Source organism: Megascapheus bottae, chromosome 4 (assembly GCF_031878675.1).
Source record: "Megascapheus bottae isolate mThoBot1 chromosome 4, mThoBot2.hap1, whole genome shotgun sequence".
NCBI classification, from domain to species: domain Eukaryota; kingdom Metazoa; phylum Chordata; class Mammalia; order Rodentia; family Geomyidae; genus Megascapheus; species Megascapheus bottae.
The window spans coordinates 13,313,359-13,339,856 of record NC_143512.1 but is presented as its reverse complement, the minus strand read 5'-3'; the positions used below and the strand labels follow the sequence as shown (position 1 = coordinate 13,339,856).

Here is a 26,498-nt window from a genome sequence, read left to right as displayed (position 1 = left end):
TTTTACTTTTTGAGAGTCCACAAAACTTTTCCCAAGGTGGCTGTTAGTTTGAGTCCAGATGGGAGATGAGTGATGGTGGCATGGCTGGCAAGGAGGTCTGATGGTGAATGGCACAGGACCTGCTGATGGCATCGGCTGCATGAAGGACATACGGGAACAATGTGGCATCTGGCTGCCAGGTGTTATCACTCTCCAGAGGTGGGAAGAGACTTCTGGGTGTAAGGAAGAAAGTTCTAGAGGAGCAGGAGAGATGAGACTCAAGTCTCATTTGTGACATGTTGTGTTGGGGATGTAACACAGGGCCCCAAGGTGGCATCGGGATCAATGAGTGTGGAAGCTAGGGAGGTGTGTGTGTCACTGTCATACTGATGGAACGTAAAGACATGGGATTGTATGAGTGTCTGGGGAGAGAGGCAGGCTGATGGCCAAGTCGTGGGGCCTGGCTTTAAACAGAAGAGCAGGAGAGGAAGATGAGGAAATTCAGGAGAGAGAGGTGGGGGGAGGGGGGAAGTATGTGAGGAAGAAGGGAGGGATTGACAATGGGGAAGCAGAGTTGAAGAGAGAACATGATGTGTGTGTTTCGGGGTGTTGAGGTTTAAGAGAAAAGAGCAGAGGTGTGGGTCATGTTGGAGAATGGCAAGCAAACCTATTAGGGAAGTGTAACAGTGTTGTCAGGACATCTAATGCCCATCTCATCATGAATATAAGACTGGATTAGTTAACATGACGATGTGTTCTTCCCCAAGTTTCTACCTCTGGTTGGACTTGGATGCAGTCACAGTGTAGGAAACTAGTTAGGTATTTTTTTTTAAAATCAGGGTAAGCATTTTCTTTTTTAAAGTTGTTATTATAAAGGTGATGAACAGAGGGGTTACAGTTACATAAGTCAGGTAAAGAGTACATTTCTTAGCCGGGCGCACTGGCTCACACCTGTAATACTAGCTGCTCGGGAGGCTGAGATCTGAGGATTGTGTTTCAAAGCCAGCCCGGGCACTAAAAAGTCTGTGAGACTCTTATCTTCAATTAACCACTAGAAAACTGGAAGTGACGCTGTGGCTCAAGGGTAGAGCGCAAGGACAGTGCTCAGGCCCTTAGTTCAAGCCCCAGGACTGGCAAAAAAAAAACCTGCCCCAGGGCCAGGAGTTTTGCCTAGTGGTTAAAGTGCTTGCCTAGCATGCATGAAGACCCGGGTTTGATTCCTTGGTACCACATACATAGATAAAAGCCAGAAGTGGTGCTGAGGCTCAATTGGTAGAGCTCTAGCCTTGAGAAAGTCCAAGGACAGGGCTCAGGCCCTGAGCTCAAGCCCAGGACTGGCAAAAAAAAAAAGAAAAAAAAAACCCGCCCAAACCACACGAAACAAACCAACAAATAGGAACAACGAAACAAAAAAAAAATTCTTGTTTCCATTTCCTGGATTTTATTTTGATAAATACTACTTTGTATGATTGGCATTGCACCTTATGTTCCTCCCTGAAGAGTAACCTCATATGCTCTCACTGTCTGAATGCCTAGAGTCTGTATCATTTATCATGTGCGGCAGGTGTTTTCTAGGCAAATATGTCAGAAGCGAAAAGGAAACAGCTTCCGAGAAGTGGTTTAATGATGGAGTCTGGACTTGAAAGAGGGTCAAAATGACAGTGGGACACTTGATCTCAACAGAGTATCAAGGACTGTGGGGTGAGTGCTCTAGAGGGGACTGAGCTGGCAGGATGGGATATGAGTCGGGAGAGTGCACTTCACATGTTGGAGGTGGTAGATCTTGGGTATCAGATCAGTGAAGGATCCTGGAATGAGTTGGAAGGCTAGAATGTCAGAGAAATGATGATTTTCAACCTCCAAACTGGAGAAGATGGCAGTTTGGGTCAGAGCTGGAGTAAGGATGAGGAGAGAGATATTCAAGTATTTTGGGCTGGACCTGGTAGTGGAAGGCTGGTAAGCCCAGCTACTTGCAGACACAGGAGGCTTGCGAGTTTGAGCCCAGCCTGAGCAATGTGGGACTCTATCTGTGGGTGTGGCTCAAGTGGTAGAGTGCTTGTCTATTACAAGCAAGGTCCTGAGTTCAATCCTCAGGAGTAGAACTAGCAAGGAGCAGGCAGAGAGATAGGGTGGTGGGTAGGAGAGTCTGAGCTCAATCAAGGGTGGGCTACTTTTTGGAAACAACTTGATTTATCTTAGCCTGTGGGTTGCTTGAAGAACAGCTGTGGACTCGCTGGTGGGATGGGGTGGCAGCAGGAAGGGGCAGGGTGATACAAGACTTGAAAAACAGATGCAGGGGTTTGGCTGCTGTCACGAGGCTGTTCTCAGATATGACAGAGCTTCACACGAGAATGTTAAGGGGTATCCAGGGTAATCAGGGTTTACTTAGGATTTGTGTATGTTTCCTGCCCAGAGGACAGCTGCTTTCTTCATGCCTGGCCTCTCATCATCATTCTGAGATGAGCCTTAAATAGGCTAGACTTGTTCTGACTTCTGGGCTTCTTGTGGAGGTCATGCAGGACCTGTGGGAAAGGGCTGGCTTCTCTAGGTTTGAAGACACCAACCGAGTTCCACTCCCTGGGTGATGGCCAGGGTGGCACTCCAGCCCCACCAGCCTCCACATTGGCAGGAAGATGGGGTTAAGGAGATGATCAGCTAGCCCGAGAGCCACTGGCCAGCCCTGGGGTAGAACTGTAAGTCAGATGGATTGTAACTTGTTTTTGCGAGGAGACAGAAGTGGTGAGAAGAGTGCAAAGGCTCTGGGCGTCCTCGGAAACTCTGCTGACCCAAGAGGAAACGGGTGGGAAGAAGAAATGGGAGCTCAGAGGTCCTAAATCACATGGCTTTGTGGACTTTGAATGACTGGAATACATGTGTTCTATCCCTGCTCCCCCAACACAAAGCTTTTTGCCCTGTTTTCATATATATACATATATATATATAATGTGTGTGTGTATATATATATATATATATATATTATCCATCATGGGTGGGGCTTGAACTCAGAACCTGTCAAGTCTGTAAACTCAGGCTTAAATTCAGTTTTTGTGCTCAAGGCTATGCTCTACCACTTTGAGCCACATCTCCACTTTCAGTTTTCTGGTGCTTAATTATTGGAGATAAGAGTCCCATGGACTTTTCTGCCCAGGTTGGCTTCTAACCATGATCCTTAGGTCTTAGCCTTCTGAGTTGCTAGGATTATAGGCATGAGCCACCAGTGCCCGGTTATTATTACTATATTTTAAAGCAGATAACTTACTTAGTGTGATTTCACTTTGCAATGTGTTGACTCTTGCTTTTGAGTCTAGAGAGTCAGTCAATGTCAATAAACATTTCTTGCAGACTTGGAAAGAAGCCAGATGTATAGCTGTTGGTATTCTACATGTGTCAATATCCATTTTAAATCATATGATTTAATGACATTAAGAACATCAATCACATCTGATCATCCACTACTAACTAGTACTGGCACTTTTTCTTCTCCTCAAAAAGAAACCTGGCACCCACCAGCACTGTCTCCCCATCACTTCCTTTGCTTTGCCCATGACAGTTGCTGATCTGCTTTTTTGACTCATATAGTATCTACCCTTCTGTGTCTGGCTTATTTCACTGGACGTATACTCAAGGTGAATCCATCTGGATGTAGCATGTATCATTACCTCCTCTTTTATCACCAAATACTATTCTATTGCATGTATATAACACATACAGCATATATGGATGTAGTGCATATGTGGGCTATTTTTTTCCCCTCTCTTCTCTTTCATACTACAGGGGTTTGAGTTTAGGATCTTACACTTGCTAGGCAGGGCACTCTACCACTCGTGTCATGCTGCCAGTCCTTTTCATGTTAGGCCTTTCTTTATGGCCCTGCTGACCATTCTATTTGTGCTTTCTCCATGTCACTGGGATGACAGCTGCATACCACCATGCCTAGCCATTGCTTGAGATTAGGTCTCATGACATTTTATGCCTCACGTCTCAATCTTCCCATCTCTGTGTCCCAAGTAGTTAGGATTATAAGGCTTGAGCCATCACACCTAGCTGTTTCCACCTTTTAGTTATTATGAACAGGATGCTATGAAAATTTGCACAAGTTTTTGCCCAAACATCTGTTTTATTGAAAACTTTTGGGTGTATACCTAGAGAGGATTCCCTGGTCAAGTTATAATTATAGGCTTAAGTTTGTGAGGAACTTCAAAGTGTGGACTAGTTTACTTTTATTTCCCTGTAGGATCTCTGTATGTAACTTAGTCTAGTTACATACATACTCTTGATCTCCGCCTTAGCTTCCCAAGTGATAGGGTTATAGGCATGTGCCACCTTGCCTGTCATCATTTGCCTATTATTATTATTATTATTATTATTTTTGCCAGTCTTGGGCTTGAGCTCAGGGCCTGAGCGCTGTCCTTGGACTTTCTCAAGGCTAGAGCTCTACCACTTGAGCCTCAGCACCACTTCCAGCTTTTTTCTATGTATGTGGTACCAAGGAATTGAACCTGAGTCATTGTGCATGCTAGGCAAGCATGCTACCCCTAGGCCAAACTCCCGGCCCTGTTTTTTATATTTTTTTAATTTTCTTTCTTCCTTTCTTTCTTTCTTCCTTCCTTTCTTTCTTTCTTTCTTTCTTTCTTTCTTTCTTTCTTTCTTTCTTCCTTCCTTCCTTCCTTCCTTCCTTCCTTCCTTCCTTCCTTTCCTTTTTGGACATCCTGAGGCTTGAATTCAGGTCCTGGGTGCTATCTCTTTGAGTTTTTTTTTTTTTGCTCAATGCTAGGGTTCCACTTCTGACTTTCTTTTGTAGTTTATTGAACATAAGAGTTCCACACACTTTCCTGCCTGGCCTAGCACCAAACCACAGTCCTCAGATCCCAGCCTTCTGAGTAGGTAGGATTATAGATGGTGAACCACTAGTGTTTGACTTCTTTATTTTACTAATCTTTTATAGTTTTGAGCATGCAAATATTTCACCTATTTGGTTAAATGTTTTACTTAATTTATTCTTTTTGATACTATTGTATTTGGACTTTTTTTCAGTTTTCCTTTTTGATTTCTCATTGCTAGTATGTAGAAATACAATTTTTTTTTCCAGTCCTGGGCTTGAGCTCAGGGCTTGAGCACTGTCCTTGGTTTTTCTCAATGCTAGAACCCTACCACTTGAGCCACAGCACCACTCCCGACATTTTTCTATGTATATGGTGCCGAGGAATCCGGCATGCTAGGCAAGCACTCTACCACTAAGCCAAACTCCTGGCCCTGAAATCATTACTTTTAAATTTTTTTGTGGTTTCTTTAGGATTTTTGCTGTATAAATTCATGTCATCTGCGACTAGAGATAATCTTACTTGCGCCTTTCTAATTTGGGTGCTTTGCTTATTTTTCTTGTCTAATGGCTTGTGCTAGGATTCTCAGTGCAATGCTGAATAGAAATGGAACAGGCACATCCCTTTGTTCCTGATGTTAGGAACACTCACTGCTGAGTATGATTTCAGCTGCGGGCTTTTCGTATACGCCTTCAGTCATTTAAAGAATTTTTTTTCCATTGCTAGTTTGGTGGATATTTTGGATGGTCAAATGCATTTTCTACAACAAATGGAATAATAATCTACCTTCCCCTTTCATTCTGTGTATTGCGTTGATAGAGTTTTATTTATTGAATCACCTTTACATTCTGAAAGTATAATCTACTTGGCCACATGGCCTTATCCTTTAAATTTCCTATTGGCTTGGTTTGCTGGTATTTTCTTTTTTTGTTGGTTATAGGATTTGAACTCTGGACCTGGGCTCTGTCCCTGAGCTCTTCAGCTCAAGGCTACCGCCCTACCCCTTGAGCCACAGTGCCATTTCTGGTTTTCTGGTGGTTAATTGGAGACAAGAGTCTCACAGACTTTCCTGCCCAGGATGCCTCTGAACCACAATCCCCAGATGTCAGCCTCCTGAGTAGCAAGGATTACAGGCATGAGCCTTTGATGGTATTTTTTTTTGGCCATTCTTGGGACTTGAACTCAGGGCCTGGGTACTGTTTTTGGGCTAGCACTCTACCACTGGAGCCACAGCACCACTTCCAGCTTTTTTTCTGTGTATGTGGTACCAAGGAATTGAACCCAGGGCTTTGTTCATGCTAGATGAGCACTCTACTACTAGACTATGCTCCCAGCCCCTGAAAGGGATATTTTACATTTATATTTATAAGATTAGTGACCTACAATTTTCTTCCCTTGTGATATTTTTGTCTAGCATTGCTGTCCTTGTGGAGTGAGTTGGAAAGCAGTCCTTCCTCTTACATTTTTTTAAAGAAGATTTTGAAAGGATTGGTGTTAATTTTTCTTAAAATGTTTTGGTGGTACTAAAGTTTGAAGTCAGAGCCTTGGGCTTGTTAGGAAGGTACTCTATCACTTGAATAATACTCATAATTCTTTTTGTTTTAAAATTTTCTAGTCCTTGGGCTTGAACTCAGAGCCTGAGCACTGTCCTTGGGCTTTCTCAAGGTTAGCACTCTAATCACTTGAGCCACAGTACCACTTCTGGCTTTTTTCTATGTGTGTGGTATCAAGGAATCAAACCTGGGTCTCTATGCATGCTAGGCAAGCACTCTACCACTAGGCCAAAATCTTGGCCCTCATAATTCTTTTTGTGTTATCTATTTATCTATCTATCTACTACCTATTTATAGATTTTGTTATTCATAGGGCTTGAACTCAGATCCTGGGTGCTGTCCCTGTACTTTTTTGCTCAAGGCTAGCACTCTACCACTTTGAGCTACTGCTCCACTTCCAGTTTTCTGATGGTAAATTGGAGATAAGAGTCTCCAGACTTTTTGGCCATGATGTCCTTGAACCAAGATTCTCAGATCTTAGACTCCTGAGTAGCTAGGGCCATAGGTGTGAGCCACCAGCACCCAGCTGCTTTAGTTATTATTATTATTATTATTATTATTATTATTATTATTATTTTGTGTGTCATGGGGCTTGAATTGTTAGTCGGGGTGCTGTCCCTGAGCTCTTCAGATCAAGGCCTATCCCTTGAGCCAAGGCCCTTCTTCCCATTTTCTAGTGATTAATTGGAGATAAGAGTCTCACATTCCCTTTTTTTTTTTTTTTGGCCAGTCCTGGGTTTGAGCTCAGGACTTGAGCACTGTCCTTGGACTTTCTCAAAGGCTAGAGCTCTATCACATGAGCCTCAGCACCACTTCTGGCTTTTTTTTTCCCTATGTATATGTTACTGAGGAATCGAACCCGGGTCTTTGTGCAAGCTAGGCAAGCACTCTACCACTAGGCCAAACTCCTGGCCCCAAGTCTCACATTTTTTAGTGCCTGGGCTAGCTTTGAACTGCAATCCTCAGATCTCAGCCTCCTAAGTAGCTAGGATTACAGGCATGAGCTGCAGCTACGCGGGGTTGCTTTAGTGGTTGGTTTTTTTTTTTTTTTTTTTTTTTTTTGGTTGTGGGACTTGAATTGTGGGCCTGGGCATTTGCTTTAGTTATTTTTGAGATAGGATCTTATGTTTAAGTTAGGGCTGACCTGAACCATAATCCTTTTATTTGTTTCCTGAGTAACTGGTATGACAAGTGCATGCTACTGTGCCTAACATTTTATTAGCTGAGATGAGGGTCTTATCAACTTTTGCCATGTCTGGCCTTGAACTGTAAGCCTCCTGATCTCTGTTTCCTAAGCAGCTACGATTATAAGCATGAGTCACTATGTCTGGCTTCTTTAAATGTTCGTTAAAATTCACCAAAGACATCATCTGTCTTTGACTTTTCCCTGTGAAGTTTTAAATTACTGATTTAATCCTTACTTTTACTTGTTACAAGTCTTTTAAGGTTTTCTAGTCCTGCAGCAGCTCTAGTCTGTAATCCTCGCTACTTCGGTGGTAGTTATCAAGGGACTTCAGTTTAAAGCCAGCCCATGCAAAAAGAAGTTTATGAGACTCCATCTCAACCAATGGCTAAGTGCAGTGGCTCATGTCTATTATGCCAGCTTTCTGGTAAGCACAATTGTTGGAAGCAATGGCAGCACCGATCATCAAAGGGCCATGAAGAGACACAAATGGGAGGATCATAGCTTTGGCTAGTTCACACATAAAGTGAGACCCTAATTCAAAAGTAGTCAATGCATGGGGCCGGGAGTTTGGCCTAGTGGTAGAGTGCTTGCTTAGCATGCACAAAGACCTGGGTTCGATTCCTCAGTACCACATACGTAGCAAAAAGCCGGAAGTGGTGCTGAGGCTCAAGTGGTAGAGTGCTAGCCTTGAGAAAGTCCAAGGACAGTGCTCAGGCCCTGAGCCCAAGCCCAGGACTGGCAAAAAAAAAAAAAAAGTAGTCAATGCAAAAAGGGACCAGAGGCATGGCACGAGCAGTAGAGCACTTGGTTAGCAAGAATAAGGGTGTAAATTCAATCCCTACTATGTCCACCAAAAAAGTGCCTACCTACATCATTGTTTTCCTAAATAATTTCTGTGGTGTGTAGATATCCTACACAATATTAACAGAATGCCTTTGCTAAAATGATATCAACATCAATAAATTTGAGGATCTGAACATGAAATTCTCTTCTTGCAGAATCCCCAAACTCTAGAATGTATAAATAAATGTATAGATAGAATATATAAATCAATTTATTTGATTAGGATATTCTTTTTTGAGCTGGGCACCAGTGGTTCATATCTGTAATCATAGCTTCTCAGAAGGCTGGGATCTGAGGATCATGGCTTGAAATCACCTCTTCTCCAATTAGTGCACACACACAAAATTAGAAGTGGAGCTATGGCTCAAATGGCAGAGTGCTACCTTAAGCATAGAAATTCAGGGACAGCACCCAGGCTCTGAGTTCAAGCCTCAGTATTGGCACAAAAAAATGCTTTTTTTGAAGCTGGATTGGAGTTATAATTCACATGGTAGAGTGCCAGCCAAGTAAGCAAACTAATCAAATGCAAGACCCTGAGTTCAAACCCTAATACTGGCATGTCTGTAGGCATGGACACACATTTGTTTATTTACACATGTATATTATTTATTTATTCCTTCATTTATTTTTGAAAGACTACTTACTTCTATCTTATGAGATACCAGGATTCTGCAGTTAAATTGAGGGAATACTGCCCGTGGCAAACCCCAATTCACAAAACGTCCCAAAGAGGAGGGCCAGCTAGTGCTGCCTTACATGTGAGGAATCAGGAGAATCTCAAAGTGTGACTCTCAGGGGCCAGGAGCGTCACCTAGTGGTAGTGTGCTTGCTAGCATGCATGAAGCCCTGGGTTTGATTTTTTGGTATCACATACACAGAAAAAGCCAGAAATGGTACTGTGGCTCAAGTAGTAGAGCACTAGCCTTGAGAAAGCCCAAGGACAGTGCGCAGGCCCTGAGTTCAAGACCCAGGACTTGCCAAAAAAAAAGAAAAGAAAAGAAAAAAGGGAAAATGTGACTCCCGGGTCATGGGTTTGGAGGCTTCAGGCTCTTCCACTACTCAGTGGTTAATCAAAGGGCAAAATTTGGGACCACAGTTCTTGGTGCTTCCAGGGGTGAAGGTTTTTCTTTCTGTGAGCTCAGTACAGCGTGGGGCACCCTATGTGTTGCTGGAAACTGATATTTGGTTTCATCAGACCAAACTCTCCTTGATTTTACCTCTTGGAGGTCTTGCTGCCCTTCTGTGCAGGTGAGAGGGTGAGGCGGTTGTGGCAGAATACACAGAGCTTCGGCTCAGGAACCGAGAGGTCTGGGTTCAAGTCCTGGTGCTGAGTGACCTTGGGAGAGTTAACCCTGGAGAAGCGGGTGAGCGTGTGGACTTTGACACCAGACACACTTGGCCTTTCCACGTCCTTGCTGTGTGATCATAGGCACATCAGTCACCCCACTGCACCCTGTTTCCTAACCCTGTGGGGAGAAGGAAATAAGATAATGCATGTCATGCACAAGGTCTGGAAGAAAGCAGGCAGCTGGCAAATGTCATCTACTCTAGTGGCTCTTGTATCTGGGTTCGAAGAGAACCCTAACCTTTCACTGATGCTTGACAATTAGGTAGCATCTTGAATGTGTAGGAGAGTTCTGAAAACTCCTAAAGACAAAGGAAGATTCAGAGCGTTTTCCTCTTATTACTGTTCTTGATGCTGCCTTATTTCCTCTGAATGGGCAGGGCAGGGTGTGAAGACCATCCCAGACTCCTTCCAGACTCTAAGGCAGAACCCTTTCTCCATTACAGAACATTGGCAAGAAGATGTCCTGCCAGCAATTCATTGCCAACTTGGACCAGCTAAATGATGGCCAAGACTTTGCCAAAGACCTGCTGAAGGTATTGTCTATTACGGATCCCCAGGCTCCCAGCTCTGTCCTAAGTGGGTATAGGGAAGTCTCTGCTCCTACTAAATCTTAATGTTCCAGGCTCTTAAGCTGGGGGCAAGACTACCAGGACCTTGGGGTAGAGTCAGAGACCATCTAGCTCAATAGTTGACTGTCCTGAGGCTTTGTGACATTGGTGTTAGATGCCCCAGTTGTCACCATTGTCTTCACAGTAATCATCATCACTGCTACCAATGTCACAGCTGTCCCTCATCACCACCTCCTTTACCTTTACCACCACCATCACCACCATTCATCCCTCTGATATCATCAGGTATTAAAGGAAACAAAGTTTCATTGGAAGGCCAGAGTAGAGTTTTGGCTTTTCCAACTTTGTCAGTTCTACACCTTGGAGAAAGAAGAGAACAAAATATCTTTGGAGGGGGAAAATCATTAATTCATTTTTAGATAGTTGATCTTAACAATATGATGGTGCCAGGAGGGGAATTGAATTGAGTCTAGAGATAAATTTTTATTATGTGGCAATTAAAAATAAAGTTGAAAAAGAGAATGTGATCTCCTCTCTTTTCTTGCTATAATTACTTTCCCCACCATCCAGAAGCACTTTTACAAACATACTCAAGAGATCAAATCATCACCCATCTATTCACGTCTTGCCATTTACTAATTTCCTACCTATTATTATTTCATTCACTCATTTTCATTTGCATGCATTCTCAGGAGAAAACTCTTAATAACTTTCTTACTCAAATACCTACACATTCCTCCATCACTTGTACATTTACCTCAAAACACTCATAAATCACTGATTCACCCACCTCTTATCTATCATCCATCCATCCATCCATCCATCCATCCCATCCATCCATCCTTCCTTTCAACCATCCATTCACCCTAGTGAGAATTTATAGTACGCTAAGTTCTAGACCGTGCATTGGAGATTCAGTGGCAAACGTGACAGACAACTCTTGGCCTTATGAAGTTTAGTCTCCTGGGGTGGGGGCAGACAATAAATGACAATATCATTCATCCATACATTCGGCCATCCACTCATTTATCCATCAAATCAACCAGTATGAATCACTTTGCCCCATTAGCTGTAAGGGAACGATGCTCCCTTACTACACCTTACTGAGGTAGTGGAGAGTTCTTTGAATCTCGGACTGAATTCCTCACTCTGTCCCCCTCTCCCAGACCCTGTATAACTCCATCAAGAATGAAAAGCTGGAATGGGCCATGTGAGTATGCCTAAGGGGCAGGTATGGGGAGACTGAGTCCCTGGGAGAGGGAGTGGCTGGGAATTCTGATTAGTCACTCTGACCACTCTCCATGGTGCTGATTTCTCCCGACCCAAGTCCTTGAGCACCCCTGACCAGCTGGCCAGTTCAACTCATGGTAGAATTCACCTTGAGCTAATTTTCTAACTTGATTGAAAGTGTTTCATTTAAGAGTAGGGTTTCGGGTGTGAACAAAAAAATTCTACAAAGAGCTTAGGGCTCTGAGTTCAAGCCCCAGTCATCAGACACAAAAAAGTTTTTACATTGCTATGAAATGGATTGAACTGTGGACTTAGTTCTAAGATGTCCATTGCTGGTTTTCTCTTCTTTTCCTTCTCCTCTTCCTCTTCCTCTTCCTTCTCTTTATTCTCCTCCTCCTTCTCCTCCCCTACCCCGCCTCCGTGTGTGTGTGCTAGCACACTCGCATGTGTCTGTGTGTGATGGTACTGGGGCTTAAATTCAGGGCTTAGGTGCTGTCCCTAAGATTTTGTTTTCTTGCTCAAGGTTGGCACTCTACCACTTGAGCTGCAGCTCCACTTTGGGGCTTTTTAAGTGACTAATTGGAAATAAGAATCTCATAATCTTTTCTGTCTGGGCTGGTTGTGAACCATGATTCTCATAGCTTCCTGCGTAGCTAGGATTCTAGGTACGAGCCTCCAGTGTCCAGCCCATTGCTAGTTTCTATGCTGACATTCCTGCCAAAACACAATAACTCCAATTCTTTCCTTTTCTGTGGTGGGGGAGATGGACATAGTAGACGCAGGCCTTCCTGTCACCCCGAGAATATGAACATGTTTAGGTTGTGTCAGTGGGGAGAGGTTATTGGGTCCTGACTTCTTCTCTTGTGAGCAGCCAGTTGGGAAGAAAGATGGCAATCTTATTGGTTGGAGAGGCTAATAGAGATTCTGGGGAAGTCCTTTTTTCCTGTGCTTCTGAAGCTGGCATAAGCCCGGGTTAAGGGACTCCAGTCCTAGGGAGTTGAGCTGATGCTCTTCCCTGGGGCTGTCATGGCAGGCCTGGATCTCTGCCAGTTTCTTGGCTTGGTTTGATCAGTGGCTTTTGTCTACCATGGCTCAGCCCTCCTTGGCCTGGGTTCTTAGTGTTGGAAAGAGGAGAAGAAAGGCATGGAGATAGTGAAATCTCTAACTTTGTGAGGAATATCTTAGAGGTCCTAACTTAAAGATCAGAGGTTAAGGATCAGCGATCTGGATCTGTGGTGTGCAATCTCCGGAGTTCAGCCTCTCAGTAGCTGTCCCTCTCCTCTGACCCTGGCATCCAGGGGGTGTTGGGTGGGATGTGGGGCTGAGGCCTCTCTGGAGGTGGTGCTTAAGGCCTGGTACCTTCCTAGAGATGAGGATGAGCTGAGGAAATCCCTGTCTGAGCTGGTGGATGACAAGTTTGGAACAGGCACGAAAAAAGTGACACGGATCCTGGATGGTGGAAACCCCTTCCTGGATGTCCCACAGGCTCTCAGTGCCACCACCTACAAGCATGGCGTGCTGACCCGGAAGACTCACGCTGACATGGATGGCAAGAGGAGTGGGTGTCAGGCTGGGAAAGGTGGAGTGGGAGGGAGGGATGCTCACACAGGGAGGCCCACCCCTCGGCCACTCCTTTGGGGATGTACACCTGGGTGAACGTGGCTGGGGGAAGGCCAGACAGGGGAGGGAAGGCCGGAGATAATGGAGTGGGTGGCAGACACAATCCCCATGTCTCTCTCCTCAGCTCCCCGCGGGAGGCGTGGCTGGAAGAAATTCTATGCTGTGCTCAAAGGGACTATCTTGTATCTGCAGAAGGTGAGAGACTGCCCCCTAGAGTTTGTGTGTGTATGTGTGTGTGCTCATCCTGAAGCCTAGGTGCTTTCCTGAGGTCTGCTTGTTTATTTATTTCTCAAGGCTAGCACTTTATCACTCAAGCTACTGCTCCACTTCTGGCTTTTTGGTGATGAATTCTTGTGCCTGAACTGACTGTAATACACCATCCTCAGATCTCAGCTTCCTAAGTCGCTAGGATTACAGGTGTGAGCTACTAGTTCCCAGCCTGTCCCAGAATTCTTAGCAAGGAAATGTCAGCTCAGTCTTGCCCAGCTCAACTTGGCGGTTGCTCAGACCTGCTGGGAAGGGCCTAGGGGCCAGAGTCCTACTTGGGCTCACGGAGGGGTCTGAAGCTTGGCCGGGGAGGGCGTGTGCAATGCTCAGGGGCTCAGTGTGTACCCAGCATCAGGCATCTGGGGCGGCCTGGGTGCACAGGAGGGGATTTGGAGAGATTTTTTTTTCTCTTTTTTGGTCTGGGATTTGAACTCTTTTCCTTATGATCTTCTTACCTTCACTTCTTGTTTGAATAACTTGGAGTACAGGCATGTGCCACTACAGCTGGCTTTTCATGTTCTTCACTTTTTATCCACTGGGCCTCCAACTACAATCCTCCTATTTCTTTTTTTTTTAAATTTTTTTTTTGCCAGTCCTGGGCTTGAGCTCAGGGCCTGAGCATTGTCCTTGGACTTTCTCAAGGCTAGAGCTCTACCACTTGAGCCTCAGCACCAATTCTGGCTTTTTTTTTCCTGTGTATGTGGTACCGAGGAATTGAACCCAGGTCTTTGTGCATGCTAGGCAAGCACTTTAACCACTAGGCCAAACTCCCGGCCCCACAATCCTCCTATTTCTATCACTCAAGGTTAGCTGATATGAATCATCTTACCTAGTTGGAATGAACACCTCCCTCTTCCCCCAAGACTGGACCCAAACTTGGTATCTGATGATGTTGCTCATTGGCCGAAGCCACACCTCCAGCCCCCGGAGTGTTTCTTACTGGAGTAGGATGTGAGTTGGTGCATCACGATGACAGAACAACTCCTCTTCCCCACCCTCCAGGATGAATACAGACCTGACAAAGCCCTGTCCGAGGGTGACTTGAAAAATGCCATTCGTGTACATCATGCGCTGGCCACTAGGGCTTCTGACTACAGCAAGAAGTCCAATGTGCTTAAGCTGAAGACAGCCGACTGGAGGGTCTTCCTCTTCCAGGCACCGTAAGTAGGTGCTGAGCCTTTTGTTGCCACATGGGCTCGAGGCCTGCGGCATCAGCCTGCACATGTTTTCTCCTGGTACCTCAGGCTGGACACCTCCACTTGCCGTTTGCATCAGCCTCAGTGTTTGGGGGTCTGCCTCACGTAGACCAACAGGTCCTCCGAAGCAATGGTTCTCACAGTGTGGTACCCTTAGTGTCCTCTGAAACTGGTCCCAACTTTGGCCCTCTGAATCAGAAATCTGGCTGTGCTTTCCCAAGGCTAGTGGGAGTGGCTAAGGTCCCTGAAATATGGGGTAACAGAAACTGTCTAAGTCATCCTTGATTAAATATTAGGGCTAAATGGAAAAGAGCTCTTAAATTGACCTAGAAAGGCTGCCCTCCAGCTGCACCCCATATTTCTGAAATTGGGGATTTCACATCTCACATGAGCTTTAAGGGAAGACTAGTAGGTGGTGCCTAAGTGCTGGTAGGTGTGAGGGCAGGACAGCAGGGTCTGTGACTTACCCCCCCCCGCCCCCCCTCCCCTCCCGGCTTCTAATGCATTCTTGAGCCCTAAGGTCTTTTGTCTAGACTTGATCAGGGTGATTTCTGCAGGAAGATTCTAGACTTTCTGGGACCTGGCCAGAAGGGGAGCTCCCCACAGCTCGGCTAGGCTTAATCAGTCACTCACTTATTCTTCCTCCTTCCTTTCTCATTCATATACTGCTCCCATAGCCAGGTTTGATCCTGGGCATGAGGGGTGGTAGGGGGTGGGGAGTGGCTAGGGAGTTCTGTTGTGAGAAGCCAGCACCCTTGCCTTTCCTCCACTGTCCCCAGAAGCAAGGAAGAAATGCTTTCTTGGATCCTGAGGATCAATCTGGTAGCTGCCATCTTCTCAGCCCCAGCTTTCCCAGCAGCTGTCAGCTCCATGAAGAAGTTCTGTCGGCCCCTGCTGCCCTCCTGCACCACTCGCCTTTGCCAGGTACAAGTCCTGAGGTCACGATGCCACCTTCCCAGGTGTATGCCCCGACCCAGCTCTCTCTCCAATCTCAGCCCAGCTTCTTCTCTAGAGCCTAGTCCTGGGCTGGGGGCAGATGCTTCCCCAAATTCTGCCACACCTCATTCCCATTGTAGATGGGAAGACTGAACCCGCACACCACACACCATGCCCCACACAGACGCCTGGCTGTGCTATTGAGGGCAGCATGGGCAAGCGTCTCTGCCAATGGCGACGCATGTCTGTGGGACTCTGGTATTGAGTGTTGGGCATGGATTTGAGAGGAGGTATGTATTAGGGAGCTGGGCAGAGGTGAGATTTGGCTCACTTTACATTCAGTGCTTTCTTCAAAAAGTATTGCTACAGCCAGGCGTGATGGCTCACGCCTGTAATCCTAGCTGCTCAGGAGGCTGAGATCTGAGGATCAAGGTTCAAAGCCAGCCTGGGCACAAAAGGACCTGAGACTCTTATTTCCAATTAACCTCTAGAAAACAGGAAGTGGGGCTTGGCTCAAGGGTAGGCTGATAGCCTTGAGCTCAGGGACAGTGCCCAGGCCGAGTTCAAGCCCCATGACCACCACCACCACCAACAAAAAATGTATTGCTACAAATTAGTGGGATTCCCTCTGTTATTTCCATACATGCATACAATGTCCATTGGTCATGTTCATCCACCTGTCTTCTACCACAGCATCCCCATCCTTTCCAAAGTTATTTTTTAGTTTCCACATGTGAAAGAGAACATGCTAACTTCTTTTGCTTAAAAAGATGTCCTCTAGTTTCACCCATTGTGCTATAGATGACAGAGCTTTACTTTACTTTATGACTGAGTGATATTATTTCTTTTATTGGTGGTGGGACTTGAACTCTGGGCCTGGGTGATGTCCCTGAGGTCAGCTCAAGGCTACCACCCTACCCCCGGAGCCACAGCACCACTTCCGGTTTTCTGGTGGTTAATTGGAGGTAAGAGTCTTATTGATGGGCCGGGAGTTTGGCCTAGTGGTTAAAGTGCTTGCCTAGCATGTACGAAGACCTGGGTTTGATTCCTTGGTACCACATACATAGAAAAAAGCCGGAAGTGGTGCTGAGGCTCGAGTGGTAGAGCTCTAACCTTGAGAAAATCCAAGGACAGTGCTCAGGCCCTGAGCTCAAGCCCATGACTGGCAAAAAAAAAAAAAAAAAAAGAGTCTCATTGACTTTTATACCTGGGATGACTCCCCCCACCCTTTTTTTTGAACTGTGATCCTCAAATCTCAGCCTCCTGGCTAGGATTACAGGCGTGAGCCACTGGCACCCAGTTGACTAGTAATAATACATATATATATATATATATATATCTTTTAAAAAAGTGCGTGCTGGGGCTTGAACTCAGGCCCTCACACTTTTGCTCAGCTTTGCTCACAGCTGGAACTCTACTCTTTAAGCCATGCCTCCTTCACAACTTTTCTTTCTGGTTAATTGGAGATGGAGTTTTGTGGACTTTTATGCCTGGGCTGGCTTCAAACCATACTCTTTAGATCTTATCTTCTTGAATAGCTAGGATTATAGGTATGAGTCATTAGTACCCAGTTATATACCACATTTTATTTATTCATTCATCAGTTAGTGGGCAGCTATACCTGTTTCACAATAGCTTAGCTATTATGAATAGTGCCACAGTAAACATGGGTGTGCAGGTATTTCTATTGTATGCCAATGTACATTCTTTTGGATATGTGCCAATGAGTGTATGAGAGGATCATATGGTAGTTATAGTTTTAGTTTTTTGAGGAACCTTTTTACTAAACTTCTGCAGTGGCTGCACAACCCTGTATTCCTACCAACAGTGTGTAAGAGTTGCTGTTCCTCCACATCTCCATTAGCATTTCTTTTTTTGTATCTTTAAGCTTTATTTTATCACTCTTATCATTAGCATTTCTTATTTATTTATTTTAATTGATAGATGTCCAGGCTTTCTTGCTCATGGTTGGTGCTTTACCACTTGAACCACATCCCAGGCCTGGCTGTTTTGTTGGTTGGTTGGAGTCTCATGCACTTTTCTGTTTCAGCTGGTTGGAATTGTAATCTTCCAGCTCTAAGCCTCCTGTGTACCTAAAATCACAAGTGTCACCCATCAATGACTAGGTTTTAGCCTATTAATTTTTTTTCCTTTTTTGCCAGTCCTGGGCTTGAGCTCAGGGCCTGAGTACGGTCCTTGAACTTTCTCAGGCTAGAGCTCTACCACTTGAGCCTCAGCACCACTTCTGCCTTTTTTTTCTATGCATGTGGTACTGAGGAATTGAACTCGGGTGTTTGTGCATGCTAGGGAAGCACTCTACTACTAGGCCAAACTCCCAGCCCCTATCCTATTAATTTTTTTTGGATAACACTCAGTGCTCTTATGATGGCTTCACTGATGCTGAAATGTTTTATTTGTAGTCCTATCAAAAATCCCATCTCATCAATACTCCAGGTTTTCAGAGTGTTTTTGGAGAGGAAAGAATAAATGATGGGCCCAAATTTGACATAGAATCTGGGATGCTCCAAACATTCTGTCTTTGCCAGCCTTTGGTGCCCTTGTTTTTCCATGAGGCTCTGGGGGAGAGGGGTGTCTACATTTGCCTAAAGTCCCTGCGTGCACATACACAATTAGCCCCAGTACATACATGCACATGTATGTACATACATACATCGCCTAGCCATACATCTTCTCATATACATACTCGGGACACTCATATATGCACACTGCACAAAGGAACCTGGCTGTATAGTGGCGGGTGGCATGTGTGTTTGTGTATATGACAGTGTGTCTGTTTTTGGGTGTGATCTTGGATCTGTGACCCCTAACATGCATCTGAGAATGACTACGAGTGAATGTATATGTCATATGCAGTCAACAGGGTAACCAGGCCAGGCTGACCCTTAGCCTAGTGTGCACACAGGAGACTTCCCGTGAGCCAGGGTGTGTGGACGCGTGTGAAGATCTCTCGCCTCCTGAGCAGGATGGGTTAAGTGTGCATGTCCTTTGTCCTTAGTAGCAAGGGAGAGAGGAGGAACATGGGAGCAGTCCTGAGATGGCTCTAGAGCTTGGCTCTATTCCCTTCCCCCATGGCTTTGGGACCTTCGGTTTCCCTGGTTTGACTCATCGCTGTGATGTGGTAAACGTTAGGCCTCAAGGTCCGGGGCTTGTCTTTGCAGGAGGAGCAGCTGCGGTCTCATGAAAATAAGCTGAGACAAGTGACTGCAGAGCTGGCTGAGCACAGGTGTCACCCAGTGGAGAAGGGCCTCAAGTCCAAGGAGGCAGAGGAGTACCGGCTGAAGGAACACTATCTCACGTTCGAGGTGGGCCTCCGACAGGTGGATGGTGAGGGTAAGGGCTTGGGCCAGAAGAGGAGGGCAGCTTCCATCTTCCACCTTTACCCACAACATCCCTTTAAAGCTAGTGTCTCGTGGTCAGGGAGTTTCTTATTTTGGGGGCACCTCTGAGGTAGCTATAATCTAATCACGAATCATAGCCTCTCACTCTCCAACCGTCACAAGCTCATCAAACAAGTGCAGCTCACCTCGGTTTCTTTAAGAACCCCAGAGGGACTTAATCAAAATATACCACCTTTCCAGGCCCCTCCTCTCCCACAAAACTTTCCATCTGTGTCCCCCTGAAAATTCCCCACCTTTGGCTTGATTTTTCCTCTTGAACATATACTTAGCAAACAGAGAAATTTATTCTCTTCTCTTATGTCCCTTCCTCTCTCTCCTGTCTTTTCTTAGCTTACCACCCTGATTCTACCTCCTGATGTTCTGCAGAGAGGCTAAGTGTCGCCTTTTTTGTTGTTGTTGTTGGTTGTGGGACTTGAACTCCGTCCCTGAGCTCTTCAGCTCAAGTGCCACTTATGGTTTTCTAGTGGTTATTTAGAGATAAGAGTCTCAGAGATTTTTTAGTGCCTGGGCTGGCTTTGAACCATAATCCTCAGATCTCAGCCTCCTGAGTAGCTAGGATTACAGGTGTGAGCCACCACGCCTAGCTAAGTGTCACCTTTGTTAGATGAAGGATGAGATGTCTGGTTGAGGGAGAAAGACAGGAAGCAATTGTCATGCAGATGGGGATAGATAGACGGACAGACAGACGGAAGGGCCAAGAGTAATCCAAGAAGTCCCAGAGCAGGAAAATTAGGCATCGTAAGTCTCAGCCTCTAGATTTCAATATTGTTTTCCTCCTCCTTTTCCACTTCCTTCACCTCCTCATCACTCCTGTCCTTATCTTCCTCTTCCTTCTTCTCCACATCTTCCTCTAGTACTAAAAGTTGACCTCAGGGCACAAAACTTATTAGTCAAGTGCTCTAACACTTGAGCTACATCCCAAGCCCTTTTTGCTTTAGTTGTTTTTCAAATAGAGTCTTGCCTAGGCAAGCCTGGACTGGGATTATCCTATGGATGGTTTCCACATAATTAGAGTAACAAGTGTGGGCCACTGTGCCTATTTTCTATTGGTTGAGAGGGGTCTCAAGTACTGCATTTTCCCCCCCACGCCCCTGACCTGGTGTTGGATTATAATCCTTGTGGTCTCTGCCTTCTGAGCAGCTAGGATTTCAGCCATGAGCCACAATGCCTGGCTCTACATTGCTTTCTATTAAGATGTACAGGAAAGTTTCCAGGACAGACCTTGAACATCTGAAAAGCACAAAACATGGTAGTTTAAGGAAGTTGTCTCCCATGTACTGTGTAGTATGAAAACTGTGATTGCAAAAGCTACAGTGGACTGGTCTGCTAAGTCCTAGGCCTGGTTCTTTTGTTTCTCTTTTATCTACTGACTTTGCCTTCATAAGAAGTCTGAGAAAAGGGGACTACTTCCACTTTTCAAATGGAGAAGTTGAAGCTTTTAGAGGTCAAAGCACTTGCCTGAGGTCATGAAGTTAAGGATTCAGGAACCAGGATCCTGACCCAGGTGACTGCAGCTTCAGAACCCTGGTCTTTTTCACGGTTCCCAGGCTTGATGGAGGGGGTAAAGTCTTGTGAGCAGAACTGGGTGGCAGCAGGGCTGGGGGAGGATGAAAGGATCTCTCCTTCCGAGATATCAGCCTCTTGGGACTGTGTCGAGGCAGGTCTGGAGTCAAGATCCTCAGATACTGCTAAATCTCCCTCCTAAGCATTACGTTACATTTGTAACTTGTTTGATTTTTTTTTTGGGGGGGGGGACGGTGGGGTGGGTTGTGGAGCTTGAACTTGGCTGGAGCTGTGTCCCTGAGATCTTCAGCTCAAGGCTACTGTCCCACTCCTGGAGCCAAAGAGCCACTTCCGGTGATAAGTCTCATGGACTTTAGGGCCCCAGCTGGCTTTCAACTGAGATCCTCAGATCTCAGCCTCCTGAGTTACTAGGATTACAGGCATGAGCCACCTCACCCAGCTGATTTTTTTTTTTGCCAATCCTGAGGCTTGAACTCAGGGCCTAGGCACTATCCTTGAGCTTTCTCTAGGCTAGCACTCTACCACATGAACCACAGCACCACTTGTGGCCTTTTCTGTGTATGTGGTGTTGAGGGTTCAAACCCAGGGCTTCGTGCATGCTAGGCAGTCCTCTACCACTAGGCCATGCTCCTGGGCCACTTGTTTGATATTTTATGAATGTGTTTATTTATTTGTGCTCATATAAATATGGGGACATTGCCATTTAGATGTGATAGTTTTTTCTTATCAATTGATACCTCATTACTATTTTAACTCAAATAAAAATTTGGATAGTGGTAAGAACATCACAACATTTAGCATCTTAATTATTATTTTTTTTTTTGCCAGTCCTGGGCTTGAGCTCAGGGCCTGAGTCCTGTCCTTGGATTTTCTCAAGGCTAGAGCTCTACCACTTGAGCCTCAGCACCACTTCCGGCTTTTTGCTATGTATGTGGTACCGAGGAATTGAACCCGGGTCTTCGTGCATGCCAGGCAAGCACTTTAACCACTAGGCCAAACTCCCGGCCTTATTTTAAATGTAATAGTTGAGAAAGAAGTTTATTCATATTGTTATGTAACCTATCTTCATACCTTTTTCATATTCCAAATTGAGACTCTACACTCATTAAACAATAACACCTTATCTCATACGTGGAAGTTGTAAATCTCAGTACTTCATTTTTTGGCAGTACTAGGGTGTGAACTTAGGGCCTCTTGCTTGCTAGGCTGATGTTTTGCTACTTAAGTCCACACCTCCCACCTGCTTTTTGCTGTTTAATTAGAGATGGAGTCTAGTGAACTTTTCCTTGCCCTGATTGTTCTTGAGCATTGATCCTCCAGCCTCCTTAGTAGCTAGTATTACAAAGAGTGAGTCACCAGCAGCTGACTGTATCTTCACTCTTGTTGCCTGTGCCTTCCAAAAGACCACTGACAGCAATTTATGGTGTATTTCCTTTTTGTTGATTTGAGACAGCTCTTTATATTAGCTAATTTGTGTTTTGTTATATAAGATTCAGCGCCGCCACGCCCTCCCCCCTCTTTTTGTTGTGCCTTTTGATCCTGATTTTGGCCTTTCTCTGCCCTTTCCCCAGAAAAGCCGTTATGAGACCTACATCCACCTCCTGGCTGTGAAAGTCAAAGTGGACTCAGATGATCTGGAGCGGATTGAGGCTCGGCTGGCCACCCTGGAAGGGGATGACCCTTCTCTCCGGAAGACACACTCAAGCCCCGCCCTTAGTCAGGGCCATGGGCCCATGACTGGTAGCAAAACCACAAAGGATGCTTCTGGGCCTGATACTTAGCCGGTGTGGGCTTGTAGGCCTGGGGTACAGGCAAACACCCCCAGAGGGCTCAGTGAGCACAAGTCCAGCCAGGTGCTGCTCAGACCAAGCTCCAGGCAGTTGATGGGTGACCAGAGGGTTGTGGAGAACTCCAGGAGGACAGAGCTGCCATTCATGGTATTGGTTCTCTGGTATCCTGAGCCATCTCTAGCCTTGGACTCTCTCCCTACCCTGGCTGCCCTCCCCATACAGGGTCTCTCTTTTAGGCCTGGGTGCGCATGCCCAGCACTTCCCCATGGGAGAAGCTGAAAGCCATTGTGTCCCCAGGCTCCCCTATTCTCATCAAGCTCCTTTCTCATCTCCAGTGTTTGTGAGGGCAGGTCTGGACACCAGGTCTCAGACTGGACCCCCTCTTTTCTCCTCCTCCTGAGTTGAACAGCAGCGGGTCTGCAGAGCACCAGCATCATCCTCTCCTCCCGGCAACCCTTGCAACAGGCCTGGTTCTTCTGCCTCACATCGCAATAATCTGGGGCCAGGCCTGCATCTGCCCAGTGCCAAATGGACCCTACTTCTTTGTGTGTGTTCACGTACCCTTTCATCCACTGAGGCCATCATTGCCTCTTTTTTTATACAGACATCAATGTATATGTAAATGTGTATATATAAATTATATATATGGAAGACCTTTAAGATGGGTTTTGAACCACTACCAGTTAGAGGAGGAAATTCGATGATGGAAAAGCCTGTTTCTGAGCTCTGCCAGTTAGCGAGGAGGGCTGCCTTGGATGCCATGGGAGAGGAAGACAGAAAAAGTGCTGAATTTTCCTTCTCTCTGCATTTTCCTCTTTCAGCAGACCCGAGACTGTCACCTGCTATTCTTGTTGAAGCTGTGGGACTTTGTAGGATATATGTGGGTCATTCTGGCTATCCAAGGGTGTCCTGGGGGGGTGGATGAGATGTGACCACCAGCACCACTGGGTCTTCACATTTGTGCTGCTAGGCCTCTGAGCTCCAGCAATTGCCTCTGAACAGGAATGCTAGTCCTTTCACCTTGCAGGGAGGCACCGGTCACCAAGCCCCAAACTGTACGGTGATGGGAGATGATGGGAGCTGTTCATTTTTGGTCTTGGGAAAAGGTGAAACGACAAGTTGCTGATTGTTATTTCTTGCATTCTTTTGGTAGTGGATCAGAAAGGCTTAGCTGAGGACATATATGGAAAGAATAGAGGTATTTATCACGTGTGCATCACAGATTGGCTTCTTTTAAACCTTGCATTCCTCAGACCAGCAAGTAGGTGTGAGTGCGGGCGACAGGACCCCACAATGGGCTCTGATGAGCCATACCTTCCTATGGTTTCATCAGGTTGCTTGTAGTTTGGCCAGCTATTTGACCTAGGCAGTGACGTGTTTAGTTAGTAAGATAAGCCAGCCTGGCCACTAAGTACCTAACATTTACAAGCCCACTCACTTTTGATGCGGGGATTGGGTGAGTATGTGGATTGATGTAGTGATTTAAATCCCGATTATTTAACTTGGATCAGCTGAAGTGTGTTTTATAACCAAACCATCTGTCCTGTTCATTTTGCTCAGGGGGAGTAGATGCTCATTTAAATGGAATGAAAAAGGCCTGTAAAAGCTCTCAGTTCTTTCTCCACACTGCCTCAAAGGTCACTTCTTGAGGCGGGTGATGATAAGCAGAGAGGTGGGCTTCCCTGAGTGAATACTACTTGTGCCTCCCATCAGTAAAAGCATTTCTTTTTAGTTTGCTTCCTTAATTGTATAATTATTTATTTGTAAATTATATACATGTACTACTGTACTAAAATACTATGTACATTATAAAACATACACAAAAATAGAAATTTTAAAAAAAGAGGAGATGAAAATAAATCTACATAGAAGTTCTAATATTTTCCCCCATTCTACTGGACCATCCTATTTCTCCCCTCCCCGCTCCTCTTCCAAACCCTGCTTCTGGCCAGTTGCAGTAAGCAGTCTTGGGCAGTGGGGATGGGACCTGGGGGCTTCCCCTGCTGTCTCCTGTGCCTTCATCCTCTTATTCAGTGAGGCCAAACAAGTCCCTCACACAGTACTGGATACTGGATACTGGGAACAGTGTGGTGAGAAGCAAGCCAGCCTGTCCCATGGGGCTTATAATCTAATGGGGTGGGGGAGAGAGAGAGAGAGGTAGTTACCAGTGCTGTCTAGGATTGGGAGAGGGACTATGAAAAGAAGCCAAGAAACCTCCTTTTCTCTAAAAGGAGGAATTTGAGAACTGAGGTGAAAATTGACCCAGGAAGCTCCCTGAGCGTCCTAAGTGTTTCACAGGAGAGGGTAGGGAAGGGAAGCTGGTTAGCTGAATTTGTAGGTTTCTTGATGGTCCAAACTCAAGGGCCCTAAGATGGAAATTAGAGAGGCAGAGTTGAATTTGCTCCCAGGTCCCAAGCATACCTACATATTAAATAATGAGTAGTGTGAAGAGAGAGACAAGGAATTATATTAGGGTCTAGGCCTCAGACACTTGGCGGTATGACTAGTATTGTAGAATCCAGAGTAGATCAAGACATGCCCTGAGAGCCCACTGCGGGGGGGGGGGGTCATTTAGACTGGTGGGTTCATTTGAGTGGTAGAGGTAGTTTCTTTTCTTTCATCTTTTCTCCCACCCTCCCTCCCTCTTTCTCTCCCTCCTTCCTTCCCTCCCTCCCTTCTTCCTCCCTCTTCTTTCTTTCTTTTTGTGCTGGCGCTGGGACTTAAACTCAGGACCTTACCCTCACTTTGTTGGTGGTACACTCTACTACGTGAGCTATACCTCCACATCTTTTTTGGCTGGTTAATTGGAAGTCAGGATCTTGTGGACTTTTCTGTTCTAACTGGCTTCAAACCAGGGGCCGGGAGTTTGGTCTAGTGGAAAAGTGCTTGCCTAGCATGCACGAAGACCTAGGTTTGATTTCTCGGTACCACATAGAAAAAGCCGGAAGTGGTGCTGTGGCTTAAGTGGTAGAGTTCTAGCTTGAGAAAGCCCAAGAACAGTGCTCAGGCCTTGAGTTCAGACCCCAGGACTGACAAACAAACAAACAAAAAACCAAACCATAATCCTCAGATTTCCAGCCCTGAATAGCTTGGACTACATGCAGGTAGAGGTAGTTTCTGACTGAAATTTTAGAAGACAACTTAGACGAGTTACGGGAAGAAAATATGCTGGATCAATGCGTTCACTGAGGGATTGTGTGGAGTTATTTTGGTATCTCACAGATGTCATAAGTCACACAAAGATATCTCTGGCCCTCAGAAAATTTCAAAGCCAGTAGCAAACTCAGAGACCAAAGAAGATTCAGGGAGAGGCTAGTGATTTGCAAGTTTTCACAGCATTCAGCTAATTTTCCTTTTTTTTTTTTTTTGTAATGAGTGCTTCCCCCGTGCCCCATAATGAATCCAATGACCTTAGTTCTTCCTTCACTTGTCTCTTCCTCTCATCTAGTTCTTGACTGTCAGTATTATTTAAGGGTACAAGACATAGCCGACTGTCAATACCATCAAGGCGACCACCTATGAGGCTTCTGACAGGAGCATGTCCAGGGTTGCTGTCCGTAATCGCCACACAGCCCTCTGACGTAGGCATTTGTGTCATAGCACGTGACGAAGACTTTTGCCAAAAGAAGTCACACAGGGAGGGGCAGAGCTGAACTCAGGTCTTCCCTAAGCTCTCTCAAGTCTGCACCTCTTTCTCCCTCCCATCTTTCCACCTGTGACTATACCATCCCCAGGGCATTATGCTCCTGCACTCGAACACACACACACACACACACACACACACACACACACAAGTGTGCGCAACCCTACTAGCGCTTTGGAGAAGACATTGTGTTCTGCCTGGAACTTTGTGGTTCTTGGTTCTGGCATGGGTTTAATAAATTAGTTGCTGAGGCAAAAGCCTTCTTAACTCTGGATCTGTCTGCTTTCTCCATACCTGAAACCATGGACCTTTATGGCTGCGGGTTTAGACAGGCTTGGCTCTGAGGGGTATAAAGTGGGGGAAAGAGCAATACCCTGTGGGCCTGTGGCGCTGCAGCTGTTGTGGTCCTCCTGGCAACGTGGGTGCCCATTATGCCACCTTGCATGTCCAGACTTTGCCTGTGATGTGGCTGAGGCCCCAAGGGTCATCCGCTGCCCCTGTGCCAACCCCACAATCCTTCCTTCCTCACCCTCCTGGGTCGGAAACCGGGGCCTCAGTCCAACCCTGTAGCTCCA

The 26,498-nt window shown here is 45.8% G+C and overlaps 1 protein-coding gene across 2 annotated transcripts in view; it reads left to right on the top strand.

The window, feature by feature from the left end:
* The window catches only part of Psd2 (pleckstrin and Sec7 domain containing 2), a 54,154-nt gene extending 27,964 nt beyond the window's left edge, over positions 1-26,190 (top strand). The window contains exons 8-15 of one of the 2 annotated variants that reach the window (XM_090331408.1): positions 10,174-10,262; positions 11,465-11,508; positions 12,896-13,086; positions 13,273-13,343; positions 14,418-14,575; positions 15,391-15,535; positions 18,727-18,870; positions 22,062-26,190. In XM_090331408.1, the coding sequence (XP_090187534.1) occupies positions 10,174-10,262; positions 11,465-11,508; positions 12,896-13,086; positions 13,273-13,343; positions 14,418-14,575; positions 15,391-15,535; positions 18,727-18,870; positions 22,062-22,271 (1,052 nt within the window). In that variant the 3' untranslated portion in view covers positions 22,272-26,190. Of the gene's footprint in view, positions 1-10,172; positions 10,263-11,464; positions 11,509-12,895; positions 13,087-13,272; positions 13,344-14,417; positions 14,576-15,390; positions 15,536-18,726; positions 18,871-22,061 lie in introns of both variants that reach the window. The other variant, XM_090331407.1, reaches the window with a different exon arrangement.
* Positions 26,191-26,498: the final 308 nt, after the last annotated feature.